The sequence below is a fragment of the Muscardinus avellanarius genome, assembly GCF_963383645.1.
Source record: "Muscardinus avellanarius genome assembly, chromosome: X".
Lineage (NCBI taxonomy): Eukaryota > Metazoa > Chordata > Mammalia > Rodentia > Gliridae > Muscardinus > Muscardinus avellanarius.
The window spans coordinates 50393647-50421640 of NC_137792.1; the positions used below are offsets into that span (position 1 = coordinate 50393647).

Consider the following 27994-nt stretch of genomic DNA (forward strand, 5'->3'; position numbering starts at 1 on the left):
TAAGTTGCCAAAGCTTCTCCTGCCTCAGCTTCCCAAATATTGGGATTACAAGTGTGCACCACCATGCCCAGTTTAAATAGTGTTTAAAAACAAAACACACTTGCTCACAAGGCAGGTACTCCAGCTCTGACGTGTGCATTTCTTTATTGTAAAAGAAAAGAGCAGTAATAACTGTCAGGGCCAGGGGGTGAGCAGCCACTGTCTTCCCAGCATAGTCAGAGAAGAGTAGGGCGCTTGGAGTCCTGGAGACACAGCGTGTACTTGGGTGAGCCAAGGTCACGCCCCTTCCTGGATGTTCACCGGATCTGGTGTGAAGACAAGGGGGGAGGAGATGAACAGCCTATTGAGAGCCAGGCTGCCCCACCCTCAAACGCCCGGCCTAGTCCCAGGGCCACCTCCCCATCTTTCTGGCCTCCTCACCGTGTACTTGTCCCACTTCTTCTCGGGGTCATAGGGCTCCCAGCGGCTGGCAGGGAAGATATGCTTGTTCTTTTCATACCAGCTCCTCAGCACCACCTTGCCCGCATGAGACTGCAGAAGGGAAAAGGTCAGCTGTGCTTCTCATGGCCAACCTCCCCGGCCTCCCCTTCCTTGGACTTTTCCACAGTCCAGAGACACTTGCTCTGCCCAGTGCTCTGGTGTTATCATACCTCATCCTTCTCCACGGTGGCATCGCTGAGTAGCCGCACATCGTCATGAACATCAAAATTAAAGAGTGGTCCTGTCAGGGAGAAGTAGCCATCAAGTCACAGTGCTGTCCCAACCCCAAATAGAGAGGCGAGTTGTGTGTAGGGCAGGGCCAGGAGCACTCACCACTCTTCCCTCGAGCCTTGGTGACAATGAAATCATAGAAGCTGTGATGCTAGGAGCCAAGGACAGCGAAGGTCAACTTGATGGCCCATCTTGGCCTCTCTCACCAACCACTCCCTGCCCTCCCACCTGCAGGCCGGACACAGGGTCTCGACACCAACACCTGACCCTGCACCCACACCTGACATGGGGCTGAAGGGACTCACGTGGGGGATGATTAAGTCTTCCTTGATGTACATGAGCTGCTCCACCCCTGCTGACCTGAGAGATAAAGACAGGACTGTCTGGACGGACAGAGTATCCTTAGCCCGGGGAGGAAGGAGGTAGCCAGTTAAAGAGGGCCAGTTGGAACATTTGGAGGGAAGTTCCATGATGGGCATCCCACCTTCCTGCACCTTTGGACCGAGGTACCGAGGCAGGATGCTCCCACCTAAGTTTTCTATGGCCAGAGGGAAGAAAAAGGGAGTCTAGGGAGCACAGTGCCTTGCATGCCATCTTCCTAATCAGGGAGTGATCCTTCTGGCTGGCTGGTACCCTGGCTGGGTTCATAGGCTTGCAAATGCAGTGCACATGCATCCCCCACCTGAGCTCACTGAAGTCTTTGCGTAGGATTTCCAGTGCCTTCTGTAGGAACTGCTGCATCGTGTTGCCCTTTTTCATCTGCAGGAACCAACAACCAGAAAGCAAGGGGTTGGGAAGGGAGCAAAGAGGCCCAGAGAAAGTGCCCTCACGATCTCCAGGAGCTTTCAGAGCCACAACTGTCATAATTGTCAGTTCCTTCCCACTGAACCCACGGGAGGCCCCCACCACCGCTGCCTACCTTGACTGTCCGCCGGTGTCCAGAGCCATCCCAGTAACTGAAAGTGATCTCAATCTCCTCACCTGCAAGGCAGAATTGACTCTTGATTGCCAGCACCCCACCACACACTGAGCTTCCTCAGGGCACAGCCCAGGGGACTGCTGACAGGAGTGCTGCTTGGGGCCCAGCATCCCAGGGGCTAGACCACGTGTGTCCAACTCTGAAATCGCTCACTCTTAATCTTCTCCTGCTTGGCTTCCCACTCTTGCCGCAGCTCTTCTCGGAGTCGATTCTCCTCCTCCTGGGAAAGGAAACGAGAGAAGTGAGGCCCATGGCTGCTTGAGGGATGCACAAAGTATCCCACTCTTTGACCCAGGCACCCTGCCAGGGCCAAGAAGAGGGTCAGGTTCAATGTCAGAGCTGAGGCTAGGCAGCCTTTACCTCCCGGTCTCGGTCAGGCAAGAAGCTTGTATCCACATCTGGGTTCTTTCCCAATTTCCTTTTCTTTGTGGTGATCTCTGGAGCAAAAGGAAGCAAAGAATGTGTTAGCATTATTCTGAAAATGGTTTTGATTTCATGAATCCCCACAAGGGTCTCTGGAGTACACATAGAAACACTAACCTAGAAGACAGGCAGAAACTAACCTAAAAAAAGAAAGTTGTCTGGGTCCCATTACTAAAATGAAGCACCCTCAAAAATGAACCTTCAGAGGAAGGAAAGAGCCCACTACGCAAGAGTTGTGTAAAAGTCCCAGTGATATACAACAGGTTCACAACCTTCCCCCCAGGACTGTGCAGTCCCAACAGTAGCTCCTGCCACACAGTGCACTGAGCAACAAGCACGTGGCACTTGACATGCAGCCAGCTCCACAAGCCACAATAGAAACATTTTGGATGAAGTCAGGTTAAATACAATGAATTACTAAAATTATATGTTTCTTTTCTTTTTTTTTGTGGTACTGGGGATGGAACCCAGGGGCATTCTACCTCTAAGCTACACCCCTAGCCCTATTTTTGATTCTTTATTTTGAAACAGGGTCTCAGCTAGGCGTGGTGGCACACGCTTGTAATCCCGGCATTCAACATTCAGGAGGTAGAGACCAGAGGATCACAGTTCACAGACAACCTCAACTATTTAGTAAGGCCCTTCACATTTCAATGAGACCCTGTTTCCAAAAATAAAAGTCCTAAAAAATAGGACTGTGGGTGTAGCTCGGAGGTACAATGCCCCTGGGTTCCACCTCTAGTACTGCAACAACAAAAAGAAAAGAAAGAAACAGGGTCTCACTGAGTTGCAAAGGGCCTCACTAAGTTGCTGAGGCTGCCTGCAAACCGCAATCCTTCTGTCTCAGTCCCCCAAATGCTGGGATCACAAGAGTGCGCCACCACGCCTGGCTTCTGTTTTACTTGGCTCCTGGTACACTCAGAATCACAGGACAGTCTGGACACTCCTCTCAAAGCCATCACACTCAGCCTGTCACCATGGCCATGCAGCATCCCTGAAGCACCCCCACCACCACCAACCTCAGGTCTACCATCACTGTTCCCTGAGCATCACAATTTCTATTTATTTATTTATTTATTTATTTATTTATTTATTTTTGCGGTACTGGGGATGGAACCCAGGGGCATTCTACCTCTGAGCTATACCCCCAGCCCTATTTTTTATTCTTTATTTTATTTATTTATTTTTCTTTTTTGCGGGTCTGGGGATGGAACCCAGGGGCATTTGACCTCCGAGCTACACCCCCTGCCCTATTTTTTATTCTTTATTTTGAAACCGGGTCTCACTGAGTTGCAGAGGGCCTCACTAAGTAGCTGAAGCTGTCCGCAAACCGTGATCCTCCCGGTCTCAGCCTCCCTAATGCTGGGATTACAAGCGCGCGCCACCACGCCCGGCCTTTATTCTTTATTTTGAAACAGGGTCACACTAAATTACAGAGGGCCTCGCTAGATAGCCGAGGCTGTCCACGAACTGCAATCCTCCAGTCTTAGCCTCCCGAATGCTGGGATTAAAAGTGTGCGCCACCATGCCCGGTGCATCACAATTTCTAAATATCCCAGGCCTGCTACCATGCCTTCCCCTGAGGCCTGTGATGCAACTTGCTCAGAGTCCTCAAATATTTTATCAACCATTCATCTATTTTGTGGTACTAAGGATTGAAACCCGGGACTCTACCACTGAGCTACATCCCCAGCCCTTTTATTTATTTATTTTTGTAGTACTAGGGATGGAACCCAGGGGCCTTCTACCTCTGAGCTACACTTGCAGACCTATTTTTTATATTTTATTTGGAAACAGGATCTCACTAAGTTGCTGACAGCCTCACTAAGCTGCTGAGGGTGGTTTCGAACCTGCAATCCTCCTGTCTCAGCCTCCCAAATACTGGGATTACAAGTGTGTGCCACCACGCCCAGCTCCTTCTTAATTTTTTTTCTTGGTACTGGGTATTGAACACAGAGGGATTCTACCTCCAAACTACATCCCCAGCCCTTTTTTTTTAATTTTGAAACAGGATCTTGCCAAGTTCCTGAGGGTCTCACTAAATTGCTAAGGTTGGCCTTGAATCTCTCCTGTCTCAGCTTCTCAAGTACTGGGATTAGAGGAGTAAGCCAGCAAGCCTGGCTTTTACTTATCTATGTGTGTATGTATGTGTTACTGGAGATTGAACCCAGCCCTATAGGGTCTCTCTACCTTGATAAGAGTATTACTATGTTGCTGAGGCTGTCCAGGAACCTATAATCCTCCTGTCTCAACCTCCCACTATTGGGATTACAAGTATGTGCCACTGCCCCTGGCTTATTTCTTTTTATCCAGGGTCTTGCTAATGTGCCTGGGCTGGCCTCAAACTTGTGATACCATTGCTGCAGCCTCCTCAACAGCTGGGATGACAGGCACTTGCCACCGTACCCAGCGTACATATGTCTACTCTTTTCCTGTTGTTTCAGTATAAAGATATCTTTTCACAACCCACACTCCCTACCCCTCTCATCTTTGTGAGTAATGAAATTCCCTTCATCTTTAAGGCCCAACCAAACTGTATCCCCATGTGACACCCTCCCTGATCTTGGGCTAGTCCCCTGGACCTCAGGTAGAGCAGCAACTCTGAACACACATTGACCTATGTAACTTCTACTAGGAGAGGGACACTGTTCTGTGTGTCCCTGGCTAGGCACAGAGCAGGTATGTGCCACAGAGTGGTGCAGGCTGGCTTTGGACTTGCTCTCCAGTCCTCTCAAATTGTCCCTCACAGCCCTTAGTTCTCACACCTGAGGACTACAGTGTCTACCAAGTAGCCACTGAAATTCAGTGTACACTTATGGTGAAACTAATCAAATGGAATCAATTCAGTGCTTGGTGGCTACCTGTAGCAAGAAGCTACCATGCTGGCTAGTGCAGACATAAACATTTCCATGATTGCAGAAAGTTCAAGCAGCCAAGCCGGGCGTGGTGGCACACGCTTGTAATCCCTGCGCTTGGGAGGCTGAGACAGGAGGATTGCACAGGTTCGAAGCCTCAGCTACTTAGTGAGGTTCTCAGCAACTTAGTAAGACCCTGTTTCCGAATCAAGTATAAAATAGGTCTGGGAGTATAGCCCAGAGGTAGAAAGCCTCTGGGTTCCACCCCCAGTACCACAAAAAAAAAAGAAAGTTCAAGCAGCCAAGCCTGGTCCAAAATATCTTCCCTCCTCTCCCCAACTTACGGAGGACAGCTTCTAGAACCTGATAGACTGAGTACCAGCCTCACTCTGATAGCCTCTTGCACTGGTGGCTTTGATGGCTAGGGGCCACAGGCTGGGCTGTTTCAATATTTTACTAACAGTGAGCCCCTGCTTTGCTTTAAAAAAAAAACAGTACACTTGAGCAAGGTGGTGCGTACCTGTAATCTTAGTTACTCGGGAGGTTGAAGCAGAAGGATGGCAAGTTTGAGGCAAGCCTGGACAACTTAGCAAGACCTTATCACAAAATAAAAAATAAAAAGGCTTGGGGTCTGGGTCAGTGGTAGACCTCTTGCCCAGCATGCATAAGGCCCTGCAATCAATCCCCAATATTGCAAAACACAAACAAACAAAAACAGTAGGCTTGATACCCTGTTTTCCTCTCCTCCCCCATGTGAGCTTGGAGACCAGAAGCACAGCAAGCAACTGTGGCTGGGCAATAGACCTCTTCCTTCTACAGTTTCCAAAGCCAGGACCTAGTTCTGGCAGGCAGGGCCCTCACCTTCCCTTTCCAGCTCCTCCTCAAACATGGCCACCTCCTCCTCCTCGTCACCTCCCTCCTCTTCCTCCTCCAAGGTGAAGGACAGGCTCGAGATCTTCCGCTTGGCCTCCTTCTTGCGTTCCTTCTCTCGCAGCTTCTCCAGCTTTCTACCAAGGTATGGGTGGCCATCATGCCCATTTCCCTGCCTTGAAGCCCTTTCCCTGACCCAGAGCCACCTGTATGCTCAGTGTGGGGCCCTCCAAGTGCAGGCTGCATCTCCCCAGTGTCCCGGAGGGATCCGACTGCCCTGGGTCATTTCAAGCTCATAGGCAGGCTCTGATTACAATACAGTGGGCATAGAGACAAGGGTAATGAGACAAAGACAGAGGGGTACAATGCAGGCTGATAAGGCACCCAATGAAAGGAAGTGCCCAGAAAAGACTCACCACCTTTACAGAGGGTCAGAAAGAGGAAAGGTAAACCAGGGAGGTAAGACTTCAGTGTGGGCTCCAATCGAGATGATATATCTATTCCCAAAGCAGAAAATGTCCCCCCACTGAACCAGAATAGTTTGACCCACCCCTAGAAGCTCCCAAATACTAGCTGCATATTGAGGGGAGAGCCACTGGCCAAGGGACCAAGGAGGGGACCCACAGCTGCAGCTCCTTTGACTGTTCCTTCTTGGCCAGCTGCTTCTCCCGTTCCTTCACCAGTGCCTCCTGCTTGGCCTTCATATCATTCAGGGTCACGAGACCTAGAAGGCAAGGAGAAATGTGGGGAAGGGCCGGTCACCCAGAGCCAGCAAAGGAGTAGCCTCCCTGGGCCCAAGAAAGGGTGGCATATACACCCTGCTCACCTACGGTGCTGGACTTGAGCTCTGCCTCCACGGCATCATAGTGTGCAGAGAACTTCTTGTCAATGTTGGATTTCATTATGTTCTCCTGCATGGGATGGAACACAGTGGTGAGGGCCATCCAGTGTGGAAGATCTGGATTTTAGATCTGGTCCTAGACATATTTTGATGTGATACTGGAAAAGATTCCTTTGTAGGTGCAAGGTTCAACAAAGCTGGGGGGGCTCCTCCAGTGCTAAGGGAGTCAACTGGGGTCATTTCCCATCAGTTCCTGCACTGCTCTGGCCCCTTTATGTCTCTAGCTGAGTCCAGAGAGCCCTCGGTGGCAGACATGGACCCTACTCACCTTTGGCCTTTTGTGCGTGTGTGTGTGTGTGTGTGTGTGTGTGTGTGTGTGTGGTACTGGGGATTGAATCCAGAGGCATTCTACCTCCAAGCTATACCCCCAACCCAATTTTTTATCCTTTATTTTTAAATAGGGTCTCAGTAAGTTGTGGAGGGTCTCACTAAGTACTGAGGCTGGTGGCAAACCTTGATCCTCCTGTTTCAGCCTCCCAAGTACTAGGATTACAAGCGTGTGCCACCATGCCCAGTGGTGGCCTTTTTCATACTCAGACATTTATTTATTTATTTATTTATTTATTTATGGTACTGGGGGTGGAACCCAGGGGCTTTTCTACCTCCAGGGTATACTCCCAGACCTATTTTATACTTTTATTTGGAAACGGGGTCTCACTAAGTTGCTGAGAGCCTCACTAAGTAGCTGAAGCTGGCTTCAAACCTGCGCGATCCTCCTGTCTCAGCCTCCCAAGTGCTGGGATTACAAGCATGTGCCACCATGCCCGGCCTCATACTCAGACTTTTTATTTTATTTTTTGATACTGGGATTGAACCGAGAGACATTCTACCTCCAAATTACAGCCCCAGCCCAATTTTATTTCTTACTTAGAAACAGGGTCTCAATAAGTTGCTGAGAGGCTCAATAAGTTGCTGAGGCTGGCTTTGAACCTGCAATCCTCCTGCCTCAGCCTCCCAAGTACTAATACCCAGACTTTAAAATGAAGCTCCCAGCCGGGCGTGGTGACGCACGCCTGTAATCCCCACGCTTGGGAGGCTGAGACAGGAGGATCACACAGGTTTGAAGCCAGCCTCAGCCACTTAGTGAGGCTCAGCAACTTAGTGAGACCCTGTTTCCAAATAAAATATAAAATAGGTCTGGGAGTATAGCCTGGAGGTAGATAGCTCCTGGGTTCCATCCCCAGTACCACCAAAAAAAAAAAAAAAAGGCAGGGGTGTAGCTCGGAGGTTGAATGCCCCTGGGTTCCATCCCCAGACTCGCAAAAGATAAAAAAATAAATAAAAATAAAATGAAGCTCCTGAGTCCTAAGCCAAGGGGTGACAGGAGTGAATAAAGAATAAAAGTGAGGTGGAAGGACCTAGTTCCTCACTTAACAATTTCCCTCCCTCACAGCCTCAGATGTTGCCAACAACTTCCCAGAAAGCCTGCTCTCTCTAGCATAGTTCTATCCCACTGGGTACCATGCGGCTCTGATCAGGGCTTCCAAAGTGGCCGTAACACAGAAATATACCTTCAGCTTGCCAGGAGTTCCCCACTCAGACAGTGGGGGCTGGGGCTGGAGGGCTTTGTGACAAACACAAATCGTGAGCTGTGGGTGAAAGTGACCTCTGCCTGAAGGCTGCTTTCTTAGGCAGCGCTTCCCCCACTTACCCAAGGCCTGCTCTTCCCTGGAGCCCTAAGTCCCTGCTCTGAAGGCTCCTGGGTCCTCCAACCCCAAGCCCACCTTCATTGGCCAGGACCCCAGAGGCTTGCACCAGCCTTTGTCATGGGCGCAAAGGGTTTTTGAATGAGCCTCAGTGGCCAGCTCCCGTGCCTCTTCAGAGAGAAAGCAGGCTTGTCCTTCCTGGTATTCACTGGATCTCGGCAGATGTCTGCTCTTAGGGTTGGGGAGCCTGGACCAGGAAGCTCTGTACTCAGGAGGGGCTCCAGGGAGGCCCAACTGGTACCAATGCCACCAGTAGAAAAATTGACTGTGGCTCCCTCCTGCTAGAGGCTTGTCACAAGCTAGCTGTCTCTGCTTCTGACATAGCCCCACTCTGAGCCCATTTTACAAATGAGACTGTCGGCGGGTCGTATCTGTTGCACGCCAGAGGACGGCAGGCAAAGGTCCCGCTCCAGGCCCGGAAACTGCTCCCCTATAGCCCCCAGCCCGCTGCCCCGGGTCTCCCAGGGCCAGGGTCCAGCCGCGCCTACGGAGGGCCGCGCAGCGCGCATGCTCCGAGCCGCCAGGGCCCAGCCCGCACCTCAGCGATCCGCTGTTTCATCTGCTCCATCTGTTCGCGCTGCTTCTCCCGCTTCTTCATCAGGTGCATGGCGCGGCCTGCCTCGCTCGCGGCGCCCTTGTACTGAGCCATGGCGGCGGCGGCGGTGGTGGCGGCCTCAGCAACTACAGTGACAGCGAGAGGCCGGCCAGAGGCTAGGTGGTGGTGGTAGTGGTGGTGGAGGCAGCAAGGGTGGTGGTGGAGGTAGGAAGGACGGCGGCAGAGGCAGCTGCTGCGGCGGTCGTGAAGTCAGCTGACGCTTGACGTCAGCCACTAGGGAGCATGCGGGCGCGGAGCACGTGACTCGGCCTGTTCCGCCCTCCCACCCCACCCCGCCACGCCCCACCCCGCAGGCCTCCTCACGTGGTGAGAATTCAGTTCTGCTAGTCGAGTATCCCCGAGGCCGGCCCTAGCCCCTCCTGTCCCCTCTTTATCATAGACACTGAGGTCTAATACCCTAGATTTCTGTGCTTCCTCGTGGATCCTGAGCTGAAGTAGGAACTCCTACTTCCCATGTAGACCCAGGGCTGGACTCGCCCCCTCCACTTCCTTGTTCTCTGCTCAAGGCCAGGCCCCAGTCCCCTGGCTCTCTCCCCCGGCATTGACAGGAACTAGTATCCTTGCCAGCCTGCTTGGGCCTTGACGCTTGGGTCTCCTAGCTGGCCTCTGGTGCACTCTGCCTCCTCCTTTTGCCCTAGAGGCTAGTTCTGTTCATTGATCCCCAACCCATGCCAGACATAGCCCCCCTACTTCAGCTGCATTGACCCTTGAGGTATACAGTCCAGGTGCTAAAAGCTGAGCCAGAGCCCCCAACCCAGCTTTTTGGGAAATGAATTTTAAGATCCAGGCTTGGTTGCCAGACGTGGTGGTGCATGCTTGTAATCCCAGCATTAGGGAGGCTGAGACAGGAGGATCCTAGTTCTCACAGCCTCAGCTACTTAGTGAGGCCCTCCGCAACTTAGTATTTCAAAATAAATAATAAGAAATAGGGCAGGGGGTATACGTCGGAGGTCAAATGTCCCTGTGTTCCATCCCCAGACCCGCAAAAAAAAAAAAAAAATCCAGGCTCAGGTTTCAACACAGTTTTATTGGGAGGTTTTGTTTCTGAGAAATACACTAGAGATTGAGGAAAGGGACACATTCACTTTGCAAGATAAGGGTTTCCCACCACTAAAGGAAAGGAATGGGGCAGGGGCACACTGGGGTTTGGATCCATTTTCCCACCTCCTTCTGCTTTGCTTACATTTCTTTTCTATCAAGAACCAGAGAACACAAATAAAAAGACAAGGAATAAAAACAGCAAGATCAACCTCCAGTGGGGCCACACCTAAGCCTTCTCTCCCTCCCCAGGCTTTACCAGGGCTGGAGGGGGCTGGAGCAGCTCACTTTATAGCCCCCAGGCTGCACCAAAGGGCTTCAGGCTCAGAGGGGGGAGTTAATAAATTAGAATAAATTATGGGGGGAATGCAATTTTGTGCTGGGAGGACCCCTTCTCTCCAACACACAAGAGAGTTGGTGGGGGGAGGTATGGGGCATCTCCAAAGGCCACTACAGTGGGGGTAAGAGCAGAGGGGACAGAAATCAGCTTTTCCTCCACGTCCTTCCCAAACAGAGCAGAAGAATTAGGAGTTGGGGGGGGGAGAGGAGACATACACAAGGAGAGGAACCCTCTCTTCCTAGGGTAAGGAAGAGCCAAAAAAGAGGATGCTATCCAACCCCCATCTCCCAAACCATCGCTAAAGTTAAAGATTTGGTCAGTGAATCAATGAGGTGGGTGATGGGAATGTGGTGGGGGAAGCAGAGGATGCTGGAAACAGGGGTGCCCAGCTATACCGTCTCCCCAGCCCTTGAGGAGAACAGACACATGTTGGGGGAGGGCAGCAGGGGCTGGGGAAGAGGGGTCAGCAATCACTGGTCAGCTTCTCCAAAGACATCATTCTGTTTGCGCTTCATGTTCTCAAAGTCAAAGGCAGAGCCAGCCATGCGTTTATAGATGTCTTTGATGTCATTGCAGGTTGTCTCAAAGTGTGTGGTGGCATCATAGGAGCAGGAACAGAACACCTGGAAACAGCAGAGGCCAGGGTCAGGGTGAATTGGGCAGGGGTCCTGGGTGGATAACCAGGAGCCAGGGCTAGGAAAAGCTTCTTACCTGGCTCTCAGAACCATCATCAATGGGCTCATACAAGTCACTGATAGCCACAAACCTGCGGGGAAGATGGAAAGGAGAAGACAAGCCTCACAATGGGCCATGCCCTTCCTACATGCCACTACCAGCTTCTGAGCTGGCTAGTCCCTCCCTCCCTCCCAGCCTGCCCATCATGCTCAGCCTGGCCCCTCACTTCTGGTCAATGGGTTCCAGCAGCTCCAACGCTGGCTCAACCTCCTTTTCAGGCTCAGAAGTCTCCACTGTGGTGCTGGCGATGGCAATGTACTTGCCCTGTGCTGCCACATTGTGTGCGTAGGAGATCATGCACACGTAGATATCTGGCCACAGAAAGCGCTCCATTAAGGTAGGCCAGAGGAAATAGCCACACCCGGGGAAGGCTCCCAGGGCTGGACACAATTCTGGCCCATCTACCCTTCCCAGCCCCACTGTAGGCAGCATCCAAGCTGTCATCCTCACAGATGGAAAGAATCCAAGCCATCCAATCCCTAAGGCCTTAAGCGGTAGTGACTGCAATGAGGGTCCCATTTGTTCCATGAGCAGAATATGTGGGGAGCCCCAATGCTGAGGGAGAGGCATAACCACCCCAAAGAGAGCACACAGAAGGTAGTCAACCATGACCTGGCCTACCTGACTTCCTGTTGACCTGGTTCTGGGGGATGATGATTTGGCAGGAATTGGCATCATTGGTGTTCTTGATGGGGTGGCTGAGGATGCAGATGATGCGGATAACCTGGCCAGCCTTCCGTACACGGTCTGGGATGTAGCTGGGGTCACAGATCAGCTGCTTGCAGCGGGCCACCTGTGAAGGCATAAGGCCTCATCCCTATCAGATCACCCCTTGCCCTGGGTGGTCATAGGCTGAGCCCACTATAAGGACAGACAGCTCTGGCAGGCAGGGTGCTCCTTTGAGCTATCACTATTGCTCCTCTGGTAATACACAACCCTTCCCCATGAGCCCTAACACATTAGGCTGGGCAAGCCTGCTGCTGAGACACTGTAATTAGGAATCCTTTCTGGACCACAGAAAAAGCATGTGGCCTTTGAGGACTACCTCTTGCCAACAGGAATAGCTATGTAGTTGGGTCCCCCCAGTTCCTAGCTCTTGGGAGCTTTGGGGTTGAGGAGCAGCAGACCCAGCAGCGGTCAGGTTTCCTGGCAAGAGGGGCCCTATGGAGATAGCTTACCTCTCCTTCAGACTTAACGCCTACCACCTTGCCATTCTCCATGATGATGTCATCCACGGGTTTGTTCAGCATGTATGTCCCCCCATAGATGGCACTCAATCTGTAGTGAGCAGAGGAATGGTGAAGTTCCCCTCCCTGAAGAAATGAGGGGAACTAATTCCACTGCAAGTTCCCTACCCTACCACTGAGGTACAGAGAAGACTGCCACTAGCAAATGGAAGGTAGGCGATCCAGCTGTTCACCCCAGCTGTCCCTGCCACAAATGGAGGACCCATCTCGGCATCCTCTTTTCTCTTTGTAGCTTCTACCTAGTCTTTTTCTTTTTATCATACTGAGAATTGAACTACACCCCCAGCCCGATTTTATTTTTTATTTTGAAACAGGATCTCACTAAACTGCAGAAGGCCTCGAGGTTGCTGAGGCTGGCTGTGAATCCATGATCCTATCTCAGCCTCCCAAGCACTAGGATTACAAGCATGTGCCACCATATCTAGCTTTTTTTTTTTTTTTGGTGGTACTGTAGATTGAACCAAGGGGCATTCTACCTCAAAGGTACATCCCCATCCCTATTTTAATTTGGAAAACATGGTCTCACTAGGTTGATGAGAGTCTCACTACTTGCTGAGGTGGTCCCTGAACCTGTGATCCTCCTGTCTCAGTCTCCCAAGAACTGGGATTTCAAGTGTGCACCACCATGCCCAACCTTTTTTGAAATTTTCTTTTTGGCGGGTCTGGGGATGGAACCCAGGGGCATTCAACCCCTGAGCTACCCCCTGACTTATTTTTTATTCTTTATTTTGAAACAGGGTTTCACTAAGTTGCTGAGGGCCTCACTAAGTAGCTGAGGCTGTTCGCAAACCACTATCCTCTGGTCTCAGCCTCCCAAGTGCTGGGATTACAAGCGTGAGCCACCATACCCAGCTTATTTTTTTATTTTGAAATAGGGTTTTCACTAAGTTGCAGAGGGCCTCGCTAAGTTGCTGAGGCTGACTGCAAATCTGTGATCCTCCTGTCTCAGCCTTCTAAGTACTGGGATTACAAGCGTACAACACCACATCTGGCTCTGCCTAGCACTAGAGTGGCATGAGGGAGCAGCTTCACATAGAAATGGCTCACTGGAAGAGAAAAAAGGACTCTCTGGAGAAGGAACAGTTCTCAGCTAAGTCCAAATGCAAGGCTCCACGGCTCTGGGCCCAGTCCTGGTTTTGCTGGGAACTCAGAAAGTCATGTTCACAGAGATCTGGTTGTCTGACTCTGTACTACTTCAATGTACTAGGGCTATGCCCCCATCAACCCAGGGATGAAACAAACTAAACGATGATCACAGATAGGAAAGTATGAAATGCTATAGAAATGCTTAAGAGGGCCATTTTTATTTTCAGCTTTAGTCCTACCCAGTAATGCCATCTGAAAAAAAGCCACATTCTCACCTTGCAAAGCCCTGGGGCAGCTCACCCAGGCCGTAGAGTGGGTATAAATATGGGCTCTTGCCATACCGGGCCAAGGACTCACTGTATAACTTAATGCGGTTGATGGTCTCGAGGCAGGGCTGGTCCAGGTAGCTGAGGGATAGGGATCAGAGAAGATGCTCTAACAGCACCCATATCCCCCCACCCAGGCCAGCCTTCTCACCACCCTGCATGGCCTGGCAAAGACATAAGTCAGGGAAGGGATGGAAAGGTGACAGATGAACCGGTTGCTGAGTACAAGGGATGTGGAGGGTAGGTAGAAGGAACAGCAGGCAGGTGTGGAGAGGGAGGGTGTGGGGTGGGCGAGGGGGGTCCTGCCACATCAGCTTCATCTCACTCATCAGTGCGGTAGAGCGCCAGGGCGTGGCCAGTGAAGTCGATGACATCCTGGCCCAAGTCAAATTTCCGGTAGACATCACGCATGCTGGTGGTCTGAGGGTCGACACCTTCAAATGTCTTGGGGTCATTCTCATCAAAGTTTGCCACAAATACCAGGAACTTGCGGAAGCGCCGTTTCTCAAACATGCCCATCAGATCTGAGGAAGGCAGCCCTTTGCACTACTAGAACACAAAACTCCCCTTCCCACCAGAACAGGCCAAGAAAGTGGATGCCCTGAGCTCTGTCAAAGTGTCTGCCCTACTTGGCCTTGGTTTCCCCACCTGTAAGAGGGGGTTGGGCTGGGCAGAGCCCTCCCAGCTCCACCCCCTGGGGATTTCAGGGATTAAGTAGAACCCCTGACAAAGGCTGACATCTTTCAAAAATGAGCCCCCGTCTCCGTTATCTCCTCTGCATGTGTGCTCACCTCCTGGAAATCTGCCATAAGGGACAGCATGGGATAATAAGAATACAAAACAAGGGGCCTCTGGTACTGCATAGGGAATGTGACCTGGGGCAAAAGGGAGCCCTGCTCTGGATGGCTATCTTGCCACCCATCCTGAGAACAGTATACCATCTCCCACCCCATTATTCTCTGGCTCAGGGGACCCACACTTACTAGAAGCCAAGGCCTCAGTCTCAGTGGATGGCACTTTATAGATCTTGCCCCCCTTGTAAACAAAGCTGCCCTCCACCACCTTGAAGTCCAGGTAGCGAGTCACTTCTGTATACAACAGCATCTTCACCAGCTGCCCTGTTGGGGGTAGGGGAGGGGTAACATTAGCATAGTTCTCTCCAGAAGTGTTTGTTGGTCTGGCTGCCTCTGTTCTGGAGCCTGACCCTCCTCTAGTCTTCCCAGTTGCCCTTCCCCCCGACAATAGTTCACTTTTCTCACCATTGGCCATAAGGAATTTGGGGATCAGGTCAACGTTCCAGTCTCGGCCCCGGCCCATCGATTCAGGGGGCCCCTCTACCAACTGAAAGCGCTTATATAGCTGTAAGCAGGAAGAAAAGAAAGAAAATACCTTTAAAGAGTATCCCTATATCCCCACCCTCCTACCCAGAGAACCAAGGGAGCTGCTTCTACCCCGTGCTTCTATCTGAGAGGTTAGTGAAGGATGGGTCTGGGTCTGGGTGTGGGCCTAGACCTGGTCCAAGCAGCTTTACCTCCTCCAGAGGAGTGATGGAGGAGCTCTCGCCTCCATAGTAGGGGTTCCGGTCCATGTGCAGCACCTTCTTCCCATTCACAGACATGATGCCTGACAGGATGCATTCCTGGGGGAGGGGTGACATTTGCTCCCGCACTTCCACCTGCCCACATTCCCACCAATAGCCCTGATTTGTTCCACAACCCAAACCTGCCACAATGGACAGCTCCTTCCACCCGGGAGGGGGGGTAGATAGTTGCATTGATTAAAATTGGGCGTGATGGCTTCATCTGACTAATCTCCTTTATAACCTTGATAGATAAAGAGATAAACAAGGAAAAAACAACGAAGGCTTTGAGGAAGACAGAGCATTTAGCAGACACAAGGATGGTCTTCCAGCACCAAGATGCCAAGAAAGTCATCCATCTACATAAAGTGCACAAAAAGACAGGTTAAGTCACAATAAACCATAGAGAAAACACAGCTGAATCTCAAGAGGCACCCCAAACGGAAGCTTAGATTAGCACAGTCCTTGAAATTGCAGGCCCCACCCTGTGCTACTCTTTCTTCAAAGGAGAGGAGACCCTGACTCTGAGCTTTTTTGGCCACATCCTCAGGAAGGGGGTGTCTGGGCCCAGATTGAGGAAGATGAATCTCAGGGGAGCAGGCCAATGAGGTTTGGAAAAAGGGGAAAGATAAACACCCTCACCAATCACTGTTATTAGCCCAAGGACAAAGGCTGCAGATACTACTCAGCCTGAGGTCTCCATGGGAAACCAGGGTGGGGTAGCGGGAATGTGGTCATGGCCCCCACTGCTGCTGCTTCTAGAACATTCCCTGGGTCCCTAATCCCCCAAAGACGCCAGAGAGGTGGGATGAGGACCCACCCTGCAAGGACCCCCGAACCCCTGGCCTTGTACAACAATCCTCTCTGAAATTAGCACAAGATGGGCAGGGATGCTGAGCAGGTGATGGGTTCAGGCAATGGGTGGAAACCGGGAGGGCGGGGTTGGGGGGACGTCAGGTCAACTAGGAGTGCGTTTTGAGGTCCAGCAGGGCAAGGGAGAGAGGACGGAAGGGGACTAGGAGCCCGGACCTGGGGAGGGGGAGATACAGCGAGGGACCCCTTCGAGGAGACCAGGAGATAGCAGCTGGACAAAGTCGACATGGTGAAGGGGGGTAGTGGGGTGGGAACGGGGATGGCTTTTGAGAGGCCCAAGAGAAAACGGCAATGACGGGAGGATGGGGTCGGAGGCCGGGGGCTGCAACATCGCGGGGGAGTGGGGAAGGCACGATGAGGAGCCCCGGGTTGCCGAGGCCACACTTACGGTGAGGCCGGTCCCCAGCACGATAACATCGTATTCCTCGTCCATGGTTAGGCCTAAGTGCCAGCGTCCGGTCGGCTCCTCCTCCTCCTCCTTCACCACAGCAGCCAACGCCGCCGCCGCTGCCGCCGCACTGGACCAAAGATGGCGGCTCTACGTGCACCTCCCGATCCCTCCGCCGCGTCAAAGAGTCCCGCCCCCTCCCCGCGCCCTGCCACTGCCGTCCGAGGCCGCCGCCTCTTCAGCTCGCCTCCCGAGAGGGATCCCGGCTCCCGGGTCCCTGAACCGCCGCAACCGCACGGGAAACGCTGCTCGCCGGAGGCAATAACGCTGCGGGGCGGGGCGGGCCGGGACCGGTGCTGCGGCCCGCGAGGGATCCATGCGCGGGAGCCGCGCGCGCCCCGCCCCGCCCCGCCCCCCGGGAGCCTCGCCGCGGTCGCGCGGGCCTGAGGGTGCGCGCTCTAGCAGCCGCAGCTAGGGGCGGCCCCTCGCCTCTGAGAGCTGCCATTGTCACGAGGCCATCCTCCCGAGGCGCCGGAGCACATCTCGACTCTACCCCAACCGCCCCTTCATACCCTGACTAGTTAGGGGCTCGGCTTGTCGAAGACCCTTCAGGCCACCCTGGTTCTGAGAGAGCCTTCTAGCCTCCCGCTGAGGCCTAGCTGGGCTATACCTCAGTGCCTTCTCCCACATCCCTCAGCCAAGGGCTACCTAATGCCCGGTGCAGAAATGAATGACAAGAGGCTCCAGCATGGCGACCCATTTTTATTTTATTAGGAAGGAAACAACAGAGCACTCCGGGCTCCTGCCAGGCACTCTTGGTGGGAACATGCCAGAAAGTCAGTGACCACACCCAGCCCACCTGTTCTGGAGGTTCCTTCCTTTTCAGGCCACAGAAATAAACCCCAGTGTACTGCTGATTGTTAGCACAACATCACCAAAAATGATAACAGCCAAGCTGGACAGACGGTTGAGTAGTACTTGAACACACCTCCGCACTCAGGGGACCTCAAGCTCATGGCTGCTGCGGGGAGCCCCATAAAGCTTGAGGAGGGAACACTTGCTACACCAAAGCATTATAAACAGCAAGGGATATGGTGGAGACAAGAATAAATAAGAAAGGGGACCCTAGAATTAATGTTTCCTCCCCTCACAATGACTGAGCCTGGGGCGGGTAATCTGTCTAATATCTACGTAGAATATGTACACCTTGTTGGTAGAGATGGGGAGCAACTCCAGGGAAGCCCCTCAGTGGGTTGAGGGATCAAGACAGGTTGAGGGAAGCTTGGGGTTCATGCTATGGTAGGAAGGAGGGAAGTCCTTCTGTCCAGTGTGCCACAAGGTGAGCAAGTGACAACCTGGACACCATTATACCCTCAACCCTCTTGTGGTGTTTGTCACACAATCTGGGTCAAAGAGATGGTAGGGCCCTTGTGGTCATCAAAACGATCCATGGTCTTGAGGCTGAGGATCATGTGCAGGCCATAGGTGAAGATGAAGAGCATGAAGAGGGAGGTGAGCAGACCCATCCAGATGCCAGGGGAGAAGAAGCCGGCACAGTCACTGGCATAGGAGAACTGCTCACCTGTCACATTGAAAGCCTGGATCTGGGGGAACACAGATGTGGGTCATTAAGAGGGACCACATAGCCCCGCTTGAACAAGGGCTGGGGTTCCCAAGTCAGTTGACAGTCCACACTCCCAGAGACAGGCAGTGAGGGAATGGGACTCTCAACCACATGCCCTTCCTTCCCCTCCCTCGGCCAGTATCCTGCAATGACCAGTCTGTACCCCAGTTAAAAATTGGCCCCTCCCCATTCCAAACCTGGAAGTCCTTAAGAGTCATCTGCCAGGGGGAGGGCTGTGTGCGGGCCACAAGGAGACTGCCTTTCTTGCTAAGGCTGCTGATGTACTCGCAGTGGAAGGAGTAGATGCTAGGTCCTGTGACCTGGGAAACATTGAAGTACGCCACCGAGCCATTGCTGTGGATTTCGAGGTGTTCCATGGTAAACCAGTGCCGGGCAGACACTGGGTAGAAGCGGTTAGCCAGAACAAACCTAGGGCAGGTGGCAGGGGAGTCAGGTGAGCAGGGGAGACTGGTGCCACACCAACCCACCCACACCTCCACCGCCCGCAGGACTCACTTGAAAGTCACTGTGGTACCAAAGAGCTGATCATAGGTCAGAGAAAGACTGTGGGCAAAGCAAAGCAGAGGTTGTTATGTTGTTAGTCTCAGCTCCTCAGGTCAGCTCCTACCTAAGCTGCCCCAGGCCCTTGTAGCCACCTGAGGAGGCAGTGTCCTTACTTGACAGATAGCTCCAGTCATAACCAAGTCAGGAACAGAGCTGGGAGCCAGGAATCAGGTCCTGCATCTCCAGCTTAGGGCTCCTTCTAGTAGCCCTAAGCCCCCTCCTTTCAGCTCTCTCTTGGGGCCACTGAGCTGCTTAGTTTAGGATTTGGGAATGAGGGCAAATTGGAGGGCATGGGACCCCTAAAATTGGTTCTGATAGCTGGTCTGGTGTTTGCCCACATGCAGCCCTAAAGTTTTTCTCCAAGGAGAAATGCCAGGTTCCCAAGTTACTATGTGGTGTAAATATCCCAGGTCCAAACCATGGCCTGTGGAACAGGGGGAGACAGAACTCTGAGTAGCTCCCCCACTAGCAGCTCCCCAAAAGTTCTTCCCTAAGATACCACCTACATTACCCTGTGTGACAACATCCCACCGAGACCACCCTTACTCCCAACACACATACCTGATCCTGGCTCCCTCCCCTCACCCTAACCCACAGTAATATGTGGTGGCATGCTCCTCCACAACCTGGTGTCCTTACCTGGCATCAGAATCATTCCAGGAAGAACCTGTCAGGTTGAGATCCTGTACCCCAAAGGTGAGGGAGGTCAGGTCTTCCCACTGGTCCTTGTATGCCACAGAGAAGTTTTGGGCCCAGAACAGAATCCGCGGGACAGTGTAATTGTAACTCACAGGAGGATGAATCACAGCTGATGCCGCCTGTGTCTGGAGCAGCTGGCGACCTAGTCCCTCAGCTGCCATGGCTACGTCACGGGCCACCTACAAAAACACCAAGCAAGGTATTCCCTTGACAGTCTTGGGTGCAAGCCCGGAGACACTGCCACGTCCTCTCTCCTCTCTCAAATAGGCACCCTAGTCACCACTTACAAGTCCCACTAGTCAGAGTAGGCAGCTTCCTCTACGAAGCTTTTCTTGCTGGCCGCTAGCTCTGATAGTCATTTGGCCTCATTTATTTTATTTCATTTTATTGTGGTACTCGAATGGAACCTGGAGGCTTTCTACCTCCACGATACTCTCCCAGACCTATTTTATTTTATTTTATTTATTTATTTATTTGGTGGTACTGGGGTTCCTGGAAGCCCGTCTACCTCCGGGCTACACTCCCAGACCTATCTTATAGGTTTTATTTGGAAACAGGGTCTCTTAAGCCAGCATGGCTGGCTTCAAACCTGCACGATCCTCCTGTCTCTGCCTCCCAAGCGCAGGGATTACAGGCATACGCCGCCACGCCCGGCAGACCTATTTTATATTTTATTTGGAAACAGGGTCTCACTAAGTTGCTGAGAGCCTCACTAAGTAGCTGAGGGTGGCTTCAAACCTGCACAATCCTCCCGTCTCAGCCTGCCAAGTGCTGGGATTACAAGCATGCGCCACCACGCCCAGATCATTTGGCCTCATGATACTCATGATCATTTGGACTAACTGGCCAAGGATGCCACCCATAATGTTCAGAGTAAAATAGAAAGCTGTTCCCAGATAGAGAAGTAGGACTTGTTGGCTTCTCCTAGTCCTCCCCAGAGTTGCCTCACTGGGGTTCTCGGCCCACCACTCCCCCAAGCCCTGGGGCTTTTGAGAGGCCCTGCATTCGGCATGTATCCCACCTCCAAATAAACTTGCCACATGGCAGCACCCCACACTCCACAGAACCCCTGCTGGAAGGGCACATACCCTGGAGGGGCGGACTGCTGTGAGAGCTGCTGTGTAAGGAACATCTTCAGACTTGAGTGTGCTCAACACCTGCCCAATGACCTCATCTGAGGGGTGACAGGAAAGCAGAAAACCAGGTCACTGGGCAGCCCACACCATCAGCTTTAGAAAGCTTCTAGACCATACAAGAGTGGTACTTTTAGTTTCCACTGTGGATCCCTAAGAACAGCTAATTCTCCTCCCACCCCATCTGCAAGCCTCCCCAGGGAAAACTGTAGCCTAAGTCATCACCTCCTTGATGCCACACACAAACTAAGTGAAAAGAAAAAAAACACAGAAAGAAAATACCATCGCCACCCAAATCCCCTCCCGTGGGGAATGACTAGCTTTTAGAGCAAAGACGAGTCTTCCTAATGATTTTTCACCAAGTTGCTGGTCTATGAAACTCAAAACTCTGGATCCCTGGGTCACTACCACAGTGGGCTCCAGGGCTGGTTGCAGAGGAGGCCAGCATTTTTCCACCCAACTGTGAGCTGCCCTTGGAAGTAGTGGGCTACCCTGTGACAGGAGGAGCTGAAGAGCAACCAGCCAGCCCTCTGTTGCCCTGGCTGGATGGTGGGAGATGAGAACTCACCATTGCCTGTGAGAACTTCCCTGGGTGCCATCAGACCGGAGCTATGGATGAGACAGAGTTTAAGAACTGCACAGATGACTCTGTCCTGGAGTCCAAACAGCTGGCCTGCAGAAACTCTGTTCTGCAGCTGACCTTCCCTTGGCCCCTCTAGCTTCTCCTCCCTCCCTACTAGTCCCACTCCCCAAGCTCGCACATATCATCTGGCACTCTGAAACCCGTGTACGGATCACTCTCAATAACCCCGTGTCCCAGACCTTCTCCCTGGGCTTCATGGCCACACTACAATCCCTATCACCTGCTCAGTGGCCTAGGTAGGTGAGGAGGTTCCCCACAGGCAGGGCCCAGGTGTGCCTCACATCTGGAGGTCCAACAGGCCTAGCTCAGTGCTGGGCATCAACTCCTAATCATGGCCTCACAGGAGGCCCTTTTCTTTCTCTTCTGGGCATATAGGGAACCTTCTGGAAGGGTTTTAAGGTGGTAAATTGTTGGGGAGTGCCATCATCTTTGGCTGAACTGGAGCCCAGAGCCTTGCTGCTCTATGGGCCCCAAGTATAAAGGTTGAGCCATACCTGGCTGTGTAGGGCAGGCGGATAAGCAGCAAGGCAGGGAGGCTGGCATTGAGTTTTAGCTCCCGCAGGGTAGCCAGGTCTACATGTAGGGGACTGGCCCCGAGCTTCTCCTGCAGGTAGGTAGTCAGAGTGCTGACTGCATACCAGTCGACAGCAGGGAGTACCAGTGAAGAGGGGGCCAGGTCCAGGGCATTCTGGGGGTGGGAAAGAAGTCAAAAGCTGAGTAAGTCAGGGATCAGTGGGCCAGGGCTTGCCCCCCCCAAATGTCCCTAGCAAACCATACCCCCACAGGGTTCCCACTCTGGGTCGGAAAGAAAATGGCCTCTTGGGGCCCTGATGCTCAGGCTCCAACCCAGAATCTCTGATCCCAAACAGTACAGTTCTTTCTTTGTTTGTTTTTCCTGTGGTACTACAGATTGAACCCAGGGACTCTGACAGCCATTATCTCCAGCGCTTTTCTTTCTTTTTTTTTTTTTCCTGTCTCTCTTTCTGTCTTTCTTTCTTTCTTTGGTAGGGGGAGACTGAACCCAGAGACATTCTACCTCCAAGCTACATCCCCAGCTCTATTTTATTTTTTAGTTTGAAGCAGGGTCTCACTAAGTTGGGGAAGTCCTAAGTTGCTGAAGCTGGCTGCAAATTGCGATCCTCCAATTTCAACCTTCCAAGTCCTGGGATTACAAGTGTATGCCACAAGACCTGGCTCTGTTTTTTTTTGTTGTTGTTGTTTATTTGTTTGTTTGGAAACAGGCTCTCGCTAAGTTGCTAAGACTGGCTTCCAACCCGTGATCCTCCTGTCTCAGCCTCCCAAGTACTGAGATTACAGGCATGTGCCACTATGCCCAGTTTTTATTTAATTTAGAAACAGTCTCACTAAGTTTCTGAAGCTGGCCTCAAATTTGTGATCTTCCTGCCTTAGCCTACTGGGATTACAGGTATGTGCCACGATGCCCTAGGTATCATTTTTATTGTGCTAGGAGAAGAGGCCCAGGATGGCTTGACCACACACACCCTGGGGTTGGAAGAAAACTTACCTCAAGGTTAGAAAAGGCACTGTCCTGCTTGTTTCCAAACACACCACCATACGCTGTGAAATCCTCAATGCTTAGCTAACAGGGAAGCAGAGAAGACAAGTCAGAGGATGAACGAGGAACAGGGGCCAGGGCAGGGAGCCTATGTATTCTCTGGGCCAGGAAAATCTGATTTCTAATCCGATTTGGCGTGATGGAGGAAGACAAGCTGCGGATATGTTGGGTGGGGGTCAGATGGCTCATTATTCCCTTCAGCACTCTCAAGACACATAAATGGTCATGGGGTTGGGAGGAACTCTGCAGGCAGCTGGTTTGTGGTAACCTCGAGAGTAGGAATCAGCCAGCAAGAGGAACTACAGAGGTAAAAGGGAAGCTGGGGGTAGGAAAGGGGGCAGGCAAGAGCGTTCATGGCATACCTCCAAAGATGGAAACAGAAGTCAGAGTAAGGAGGGCCAGCTATGTCCAGTTTAGACAGGAGGACTACGAGGATAACAAGTCCCCACCCTGCCACATTTTGGTGGAAGGGGAGAAAAGTTGAGGATCTGGGAACACACTGGAGGAAGCAGTGGAGTCTTCTAAACTCTCAGGCACACATTAGCCCCAATTCTACCCCCTTCCCTCTGCCTATGTTCTGTTTAACTCCTGCCCTTCATATCAAGCCCCAGCTCCCGCTGACTTCTCCCACCTAGGCCCGGAGATGATCTTTTAATTTTGTAGAACTAGAGATTAAACACTACTGCATCCTACCCCTGAGCTACATCCCCAGCCCTATGTTATTTTATTTATTTTTAGTACTGGGCATTGAACCCAGGGGCATTCTACTACCAAGCTATTCTCCCAGCCTTTTTAATTTTTTTTTGTTTCAAAACAGGTCCTGCTAGGCTGCTGAGTCTTACTAAATTTCTGAGGCTGGCCTCAAATCTGCAATCCTCCTATCTCAGTCTTCTAAGCACTGGGAATACAGGCAAGAATCACCAAGCAAGCCCAACATTATATTTTTTATTTTGAAACAGTCTCATTAAGTTGCCAAAGGTCTCACTGAGTTGCTGAAGCTGACTTCAAACCCATGATCCCGCCAGGCATGGTGGCACACACTTGTAATCCCTGCACTTGGGAGGCTGAGACAGGAGGATCACACAGGTTCAAACCCAGCCTCAGCTACTTAGTGAGGCTCTCAGCAACTTAGTGAGATCCTGTTTCCAAATAAAATATAAAATAGATCTGAGAGTATAGCCCAGAGGTACAAAGCCCCTGAGTTACACCCCCAGTATCACCACACACACACACACACACAAAAAAAAAACATGATCTTTTTGTCTTAGCCTCCCAAGCACTGGCATTATAGGTGTGCGCCACCACACCTGACTTGCAGAGATTTTCTTTTTTGGTGGAAGAGGTACTGGGGATTGAACGTGGGGCATTCTACCTCCAAACTATACCCCCAGCCCATTTATTTATTGATTGATTGATTGATTGATTGTGGTACTGGCTAGAACCCAAGGGCATTCTACCTCCAAGCTACACACCCAGCCCTATTTTTTATTCTTTATTTTGAAACAAGGTCTCACTGAGTTGCGGAGGGCCTCACTAAGTAGCTGAGGCTGGCCGCAAACCACAATCCTCCTGTCTCAGCCTCCCAAATGCTAGGATTACAAGCGTGAGCCACCACATCTGGCTCCCTTTTATTTTTTGAAAGAGTCTTACTAGGTTGCTGAGAGTCTTGCTAAGTTTATGACACTGGTCTTCAACTTGTGATACTCCTGTCTGTCTTCCAAGTACTAGGATTACAGATGTGCACTACCACACCAGATGATCTTACTCAGCTTCCCTAACCTTGCTCTGTTTAGTATATACACTTGTCCTGTTGCCCCTCCTTTCTGGGCAGGAATTTTGACCCTATTTGGCTGTTGACGCTACTGTTCAATGGGCTTCCTTTGTGTGTGTTTGGGTGGGGTACTGGGGATTGAACTCAGGAGCATTCTAACTCTGAGCTACACCATTGGGCTGTCCTCAAACCTGTGATCTTCCTGTCTCAGCCTCCCAAGTACTGGGATTACAAGCATGTGCCACCACACCCGGCTCAGTGGGCTTCTTTTTATCAAGAGATAATATCAGCCATGGTGACTGCAGGCTTGTAATTCCCTTGTAATCCCCGTGCTTGTGAGGCGGAGACAGGAGGATCACACTGGTTTGAGACCCTGTTTCCAAATAAAAATATAAAATAGGTCTGGGAGTGTAACCCAGAGGTAGAAGGGTTTCCAGGAACCCCAGTACCACCAGAGAGAGAGAGTGGGGGGGAGAAAGAGAGAGAGAGATTGAGATCATATTATCCAGGTGTGGTGGCAGATGCTTATAATCCCAGTACTTGGAAGGCTGAGACAGAAAGACTGCAGGTTCAAGATCAGCCTCACACAACTTACTTATAGAGGCTTTCAGCAACTGAGTGAGACTCTGTTTCCAAATAAAAAATAAAATAGGGTTGGGGATGTATCTCAAAGGTAGAATGCCCCTAGGTTCAATCCCCAGTACTAGGGAGAGAAAGAGATATCACATCACTCTCAGCTTCACATCACCCAAGGCTTCCTGTCACCTTTACAACTGCAACTGACCTTCCCCTCATGGCCTAGACAACTCTCCATCATCACCTGGCTACCTGGAAGCTATCTTCTACTCCTTTCTCTCACTAGGCTCCAGCCACACCAGCACTTCCTTGAACTTGCCAACAGCACTCCTTGCCCCAAGGCCCTTGCATCCACTGTCCCCCTACTAAGGATGTTCTCCTAAAGCCAGATGGAGCCCTATCCAGGTATCACCTACTTAGTCTTGCCTGATCACCCTTATCTAAACCAGGGTCTCCAGTCACTATTCCTTCAGACTGCTTCCTTCCCTATAGTATACCAACTTAGTATTTACTGGTTGCCCTCACAAGAATGTCAGCTTCCTGAGTGTAGAAACGTCCGTTATTCTGCCACTGCAATAACCCCAACACGTACCAATTTATGTACTAGGTACTCCATAAATTGGTCTAGCAGTGTAGCTCAGAGGTAGAATGCCCCTGGGTTCCACATCCCCAGTACCACACACACACACACACACACACACACACACACACACACACACACAAAGAATTGTTCCTCTTACAGCTCTCTGATGTAGGTGGTATCTTCATTTTATACTTGTAGAAACTATCATTTATAAAAAGATTATTTCAGTGCCAGGCGTGATGGTGCATGCTTGTAATCCTAACACTTGGGAGGCTGAGACAGGAGGATTGTGGTTCTCTGACATCCTCAGCTACTTAGTGAGGCCTTCTGCAACTTAGTGAGACTTTGTTTCAGAATAAAAAATAAAAAATAGGGCTGGGGATGTACCTCAGAGGTAGAATGCCCCTGGGTTCCATCACCAGTATAATAATAATAATAATAATAATAATAATAATAATAATAATATAATAATAATTTGATGCATCCAAAGGGTAAATGGTAAAACTAGGGCTGAGTTCCAGTCTGACTGTATTGTTTGCCACCTACTAGAAGGACTAGAGGCCAATATCACCACTACCACCTGCAAACATAGCAATAGAGCAAAGCCACAAAGGGGATGGGTCAGACAGGCCACTAACAAGGAAAGGACAAGCAGAGGCTTGACAGCTTCAAAAACACCAATCTTATGCTGCCCTAGAATCTTCTTGTGATCTATATATCTGCTTTGGGGGCAGAGGCCTGGAGACGAGGGAAAACAGCATGCTGGTTATGAGCATAAACTGTGGGGAAGTTCTGAGAGACTCAAGCTCGAATTAACGTGGTGTCTCTAAACCATGGAACTTCCACAAATCATTACATCTCTACAAATTGAGTTTTCTTAGTAGTAAAACAAGACAATGACATCAACTTAGCACAATGTTTTGGAAGCTCTAAATAATGGACATTTCTGGATTATTCCTATTAAGCGTAGTGATCATTGTGTGTGTATATGGTGCTGGGGATTGAACCCAGGGGCATTCTACCTCCAAACTACACCCCCCAGCTCTATTTTCTGTTTTAGTTTGATATAGGGTCTCACTTAGTTATGGGGGACCTACATTGCTGAAGTTGGCTGCAAACCTGTGATCCTCCTATCTCAGCCTCCCAAGTACTGAGTTTACAGGTGTGCACCACCACACCCAGCAGATCACTACACTTCCAATTACAACGCCACCAGTCATTAGCTGTGTGACCTTGGGTAAGTCACTTATTCTCCAGGATCAGTCTTCTCCATAAACAATGATAATAATTTCCACCTTAATATAGAAAGTCAGGGACTATCTAGAGTACTTGGTATTTAGTAGGTGTCCAGTTTCTGACCCCTTACTTCCTCCAATCAAGCAGGTGCCATGTCTGTGGCTCTTACCATTCTCACATAAGCTTCTCTACAAGCTGTCCCAAGAGTACAGCCACACCTCCCTACAACTGGAACAAGGTCATTGAAGGTTCCCTTGAGGAACAGGAGGTGGAGACAGGGGGTCCGCCTGCCTCCCAACTACCCGGACAGAGCAGGACAGAGCAGGACAGAGCAGGACAGAGCAGGCTGGGGCGGGCGCACCTTGTCCTGCAGGAACAGCAGCACATTCCGGGGGCCCAGCTCCAGGGCGGGGTCTAAGTAGGTAGAAAGCTGCATGTCGCTGGTGATGTGGCCCTCGTGCGTGTCAGCCGCAGGAGCCCACAAGTCCCTGACAGGGGACAGAAGAAGTGCTGTCATGTGGGGGCGCAGGGCTTGAGATCCCGAAGCCCATGGGCACCCAGTTTATGCCCAGGGCCCAGGGCTCTGATGCCGGCCGACTAGAAGCAAGTCCCCAAGCGAGGGGCAGTCTCCCTCTGATCGTCGCAACCCTCACCGAGGACAATCCCAAAACCGGGCGAGGACGCCTCAGCAGCGCGGCGCTTAACCCGCCCCAGCCCGGCCCAGTTTGCTCACCGGTCACTGGACCACAGCACCAGAGGCACCTGCTGCTCCGCCGCCAATGCTACCACCGCCATCACCAGCAGCAGCGGCAGCCACGGCATTCTCCAGAGCCCCGGGGCCCACCGTGTCCCCGTCGGCACCCAAGCTGCCACTATCGCCGCCATCATAGCCTCAGACTCCAGAGCCTCAGACGCC

The 27994-nt window shown here is 51.4% G+C and overlaps 3 protein-coding genes across 3 annotated transcripts; all 3 read right to left on the reverse strand.

The window, feature by feature from the left end:
• Nucleotides 1-296: 296 nt before the first annotated feature.
• FAM50A (family with sequence similarity 50 member A) lies at nucleotides 297-9094 on the reverse strand (the record flags this gene model as incomplete). The annotated part of the gene is made up of 13 exons (XM_080718890.1): nucleotides 297-305; nucleotides 421-531; nucleotides 651-721; nucleotides 814-862; nucleotides 1017-1071; nucleotides 1394-1470; nucleotides 1631-1692; nucleotides 1844-1910; nucleotides 2051-2127; nucleotides 5830-5975; nucleotides 6463-6562; nucleotides 6665-6749; nucleotides 8984-9094. 13 exons carry the CDS (start codon nucleotides 9092-9094, stop codon nucleotides 297-299), a joined length of 1020 nt encoding a protein of 339 aa, XP_080575016.1.
• A 1815-nt stretch (nucleotides 9095-10909) lies between these two features.
• Nucleotides 10910-16718, reverse strand: GDI1 (GDP dissociation inhibitor 1; the record flags this gene model as incomplete). Its single annotated transcript, XM_080719262.1, has 11 exons — nucleotides 10910-11062; nucleotides 11151-11205; nucleotides 11341-11485; nucleotides 11796-11967; nucleotides 12353-12452; nucleotides 13783-13914; nucleotides 14159-14357; nucleotides 14817-14951; nucleotides 15093-15192; nucleotides 15365-15472; nucleotides 16674-16718. The coding sequence occupies 11 exons, from the start codon at nucleotides 16716-16718 to the stop codon at nucleotides 10910-10912; spliced, it is 1344 nt and encodes a 447-aa protein (XP_080575388.1).
• A 1349-nt stretch (nucleotides 16719-18067) lies between these two features.
• On the reverse strand, nucleotides 18068-27966 carry ATP6AP1 (ATPase H+ transporting accessory protein 1; the record flags this gene model as incomplete). Its single annotated transcript, XM_080719313.1, has 10 exons — nucleotides 18068-18277; nucleotides 18495-18726; nucleotides 18814-18861; nucleotides 19501-19739; nucleotides 20649-20734; nucleotides 21262-21302; nucleotides 21831-22024; nucleotides 22862-22936; nucleotides 27440-27566; nucleotides 27812-27966. The coding sequence occupies 10 exons, from the start codon at nucleotides 27964-27966 to the stop codon at nucleotides 18068-18070; spliced, it is 1407 nt and encodes a 468-aa protein (XP_080575439.1).
• Between the last annotated feature and the right edge of the window lie 28 nt (nucleotides 27967-27994).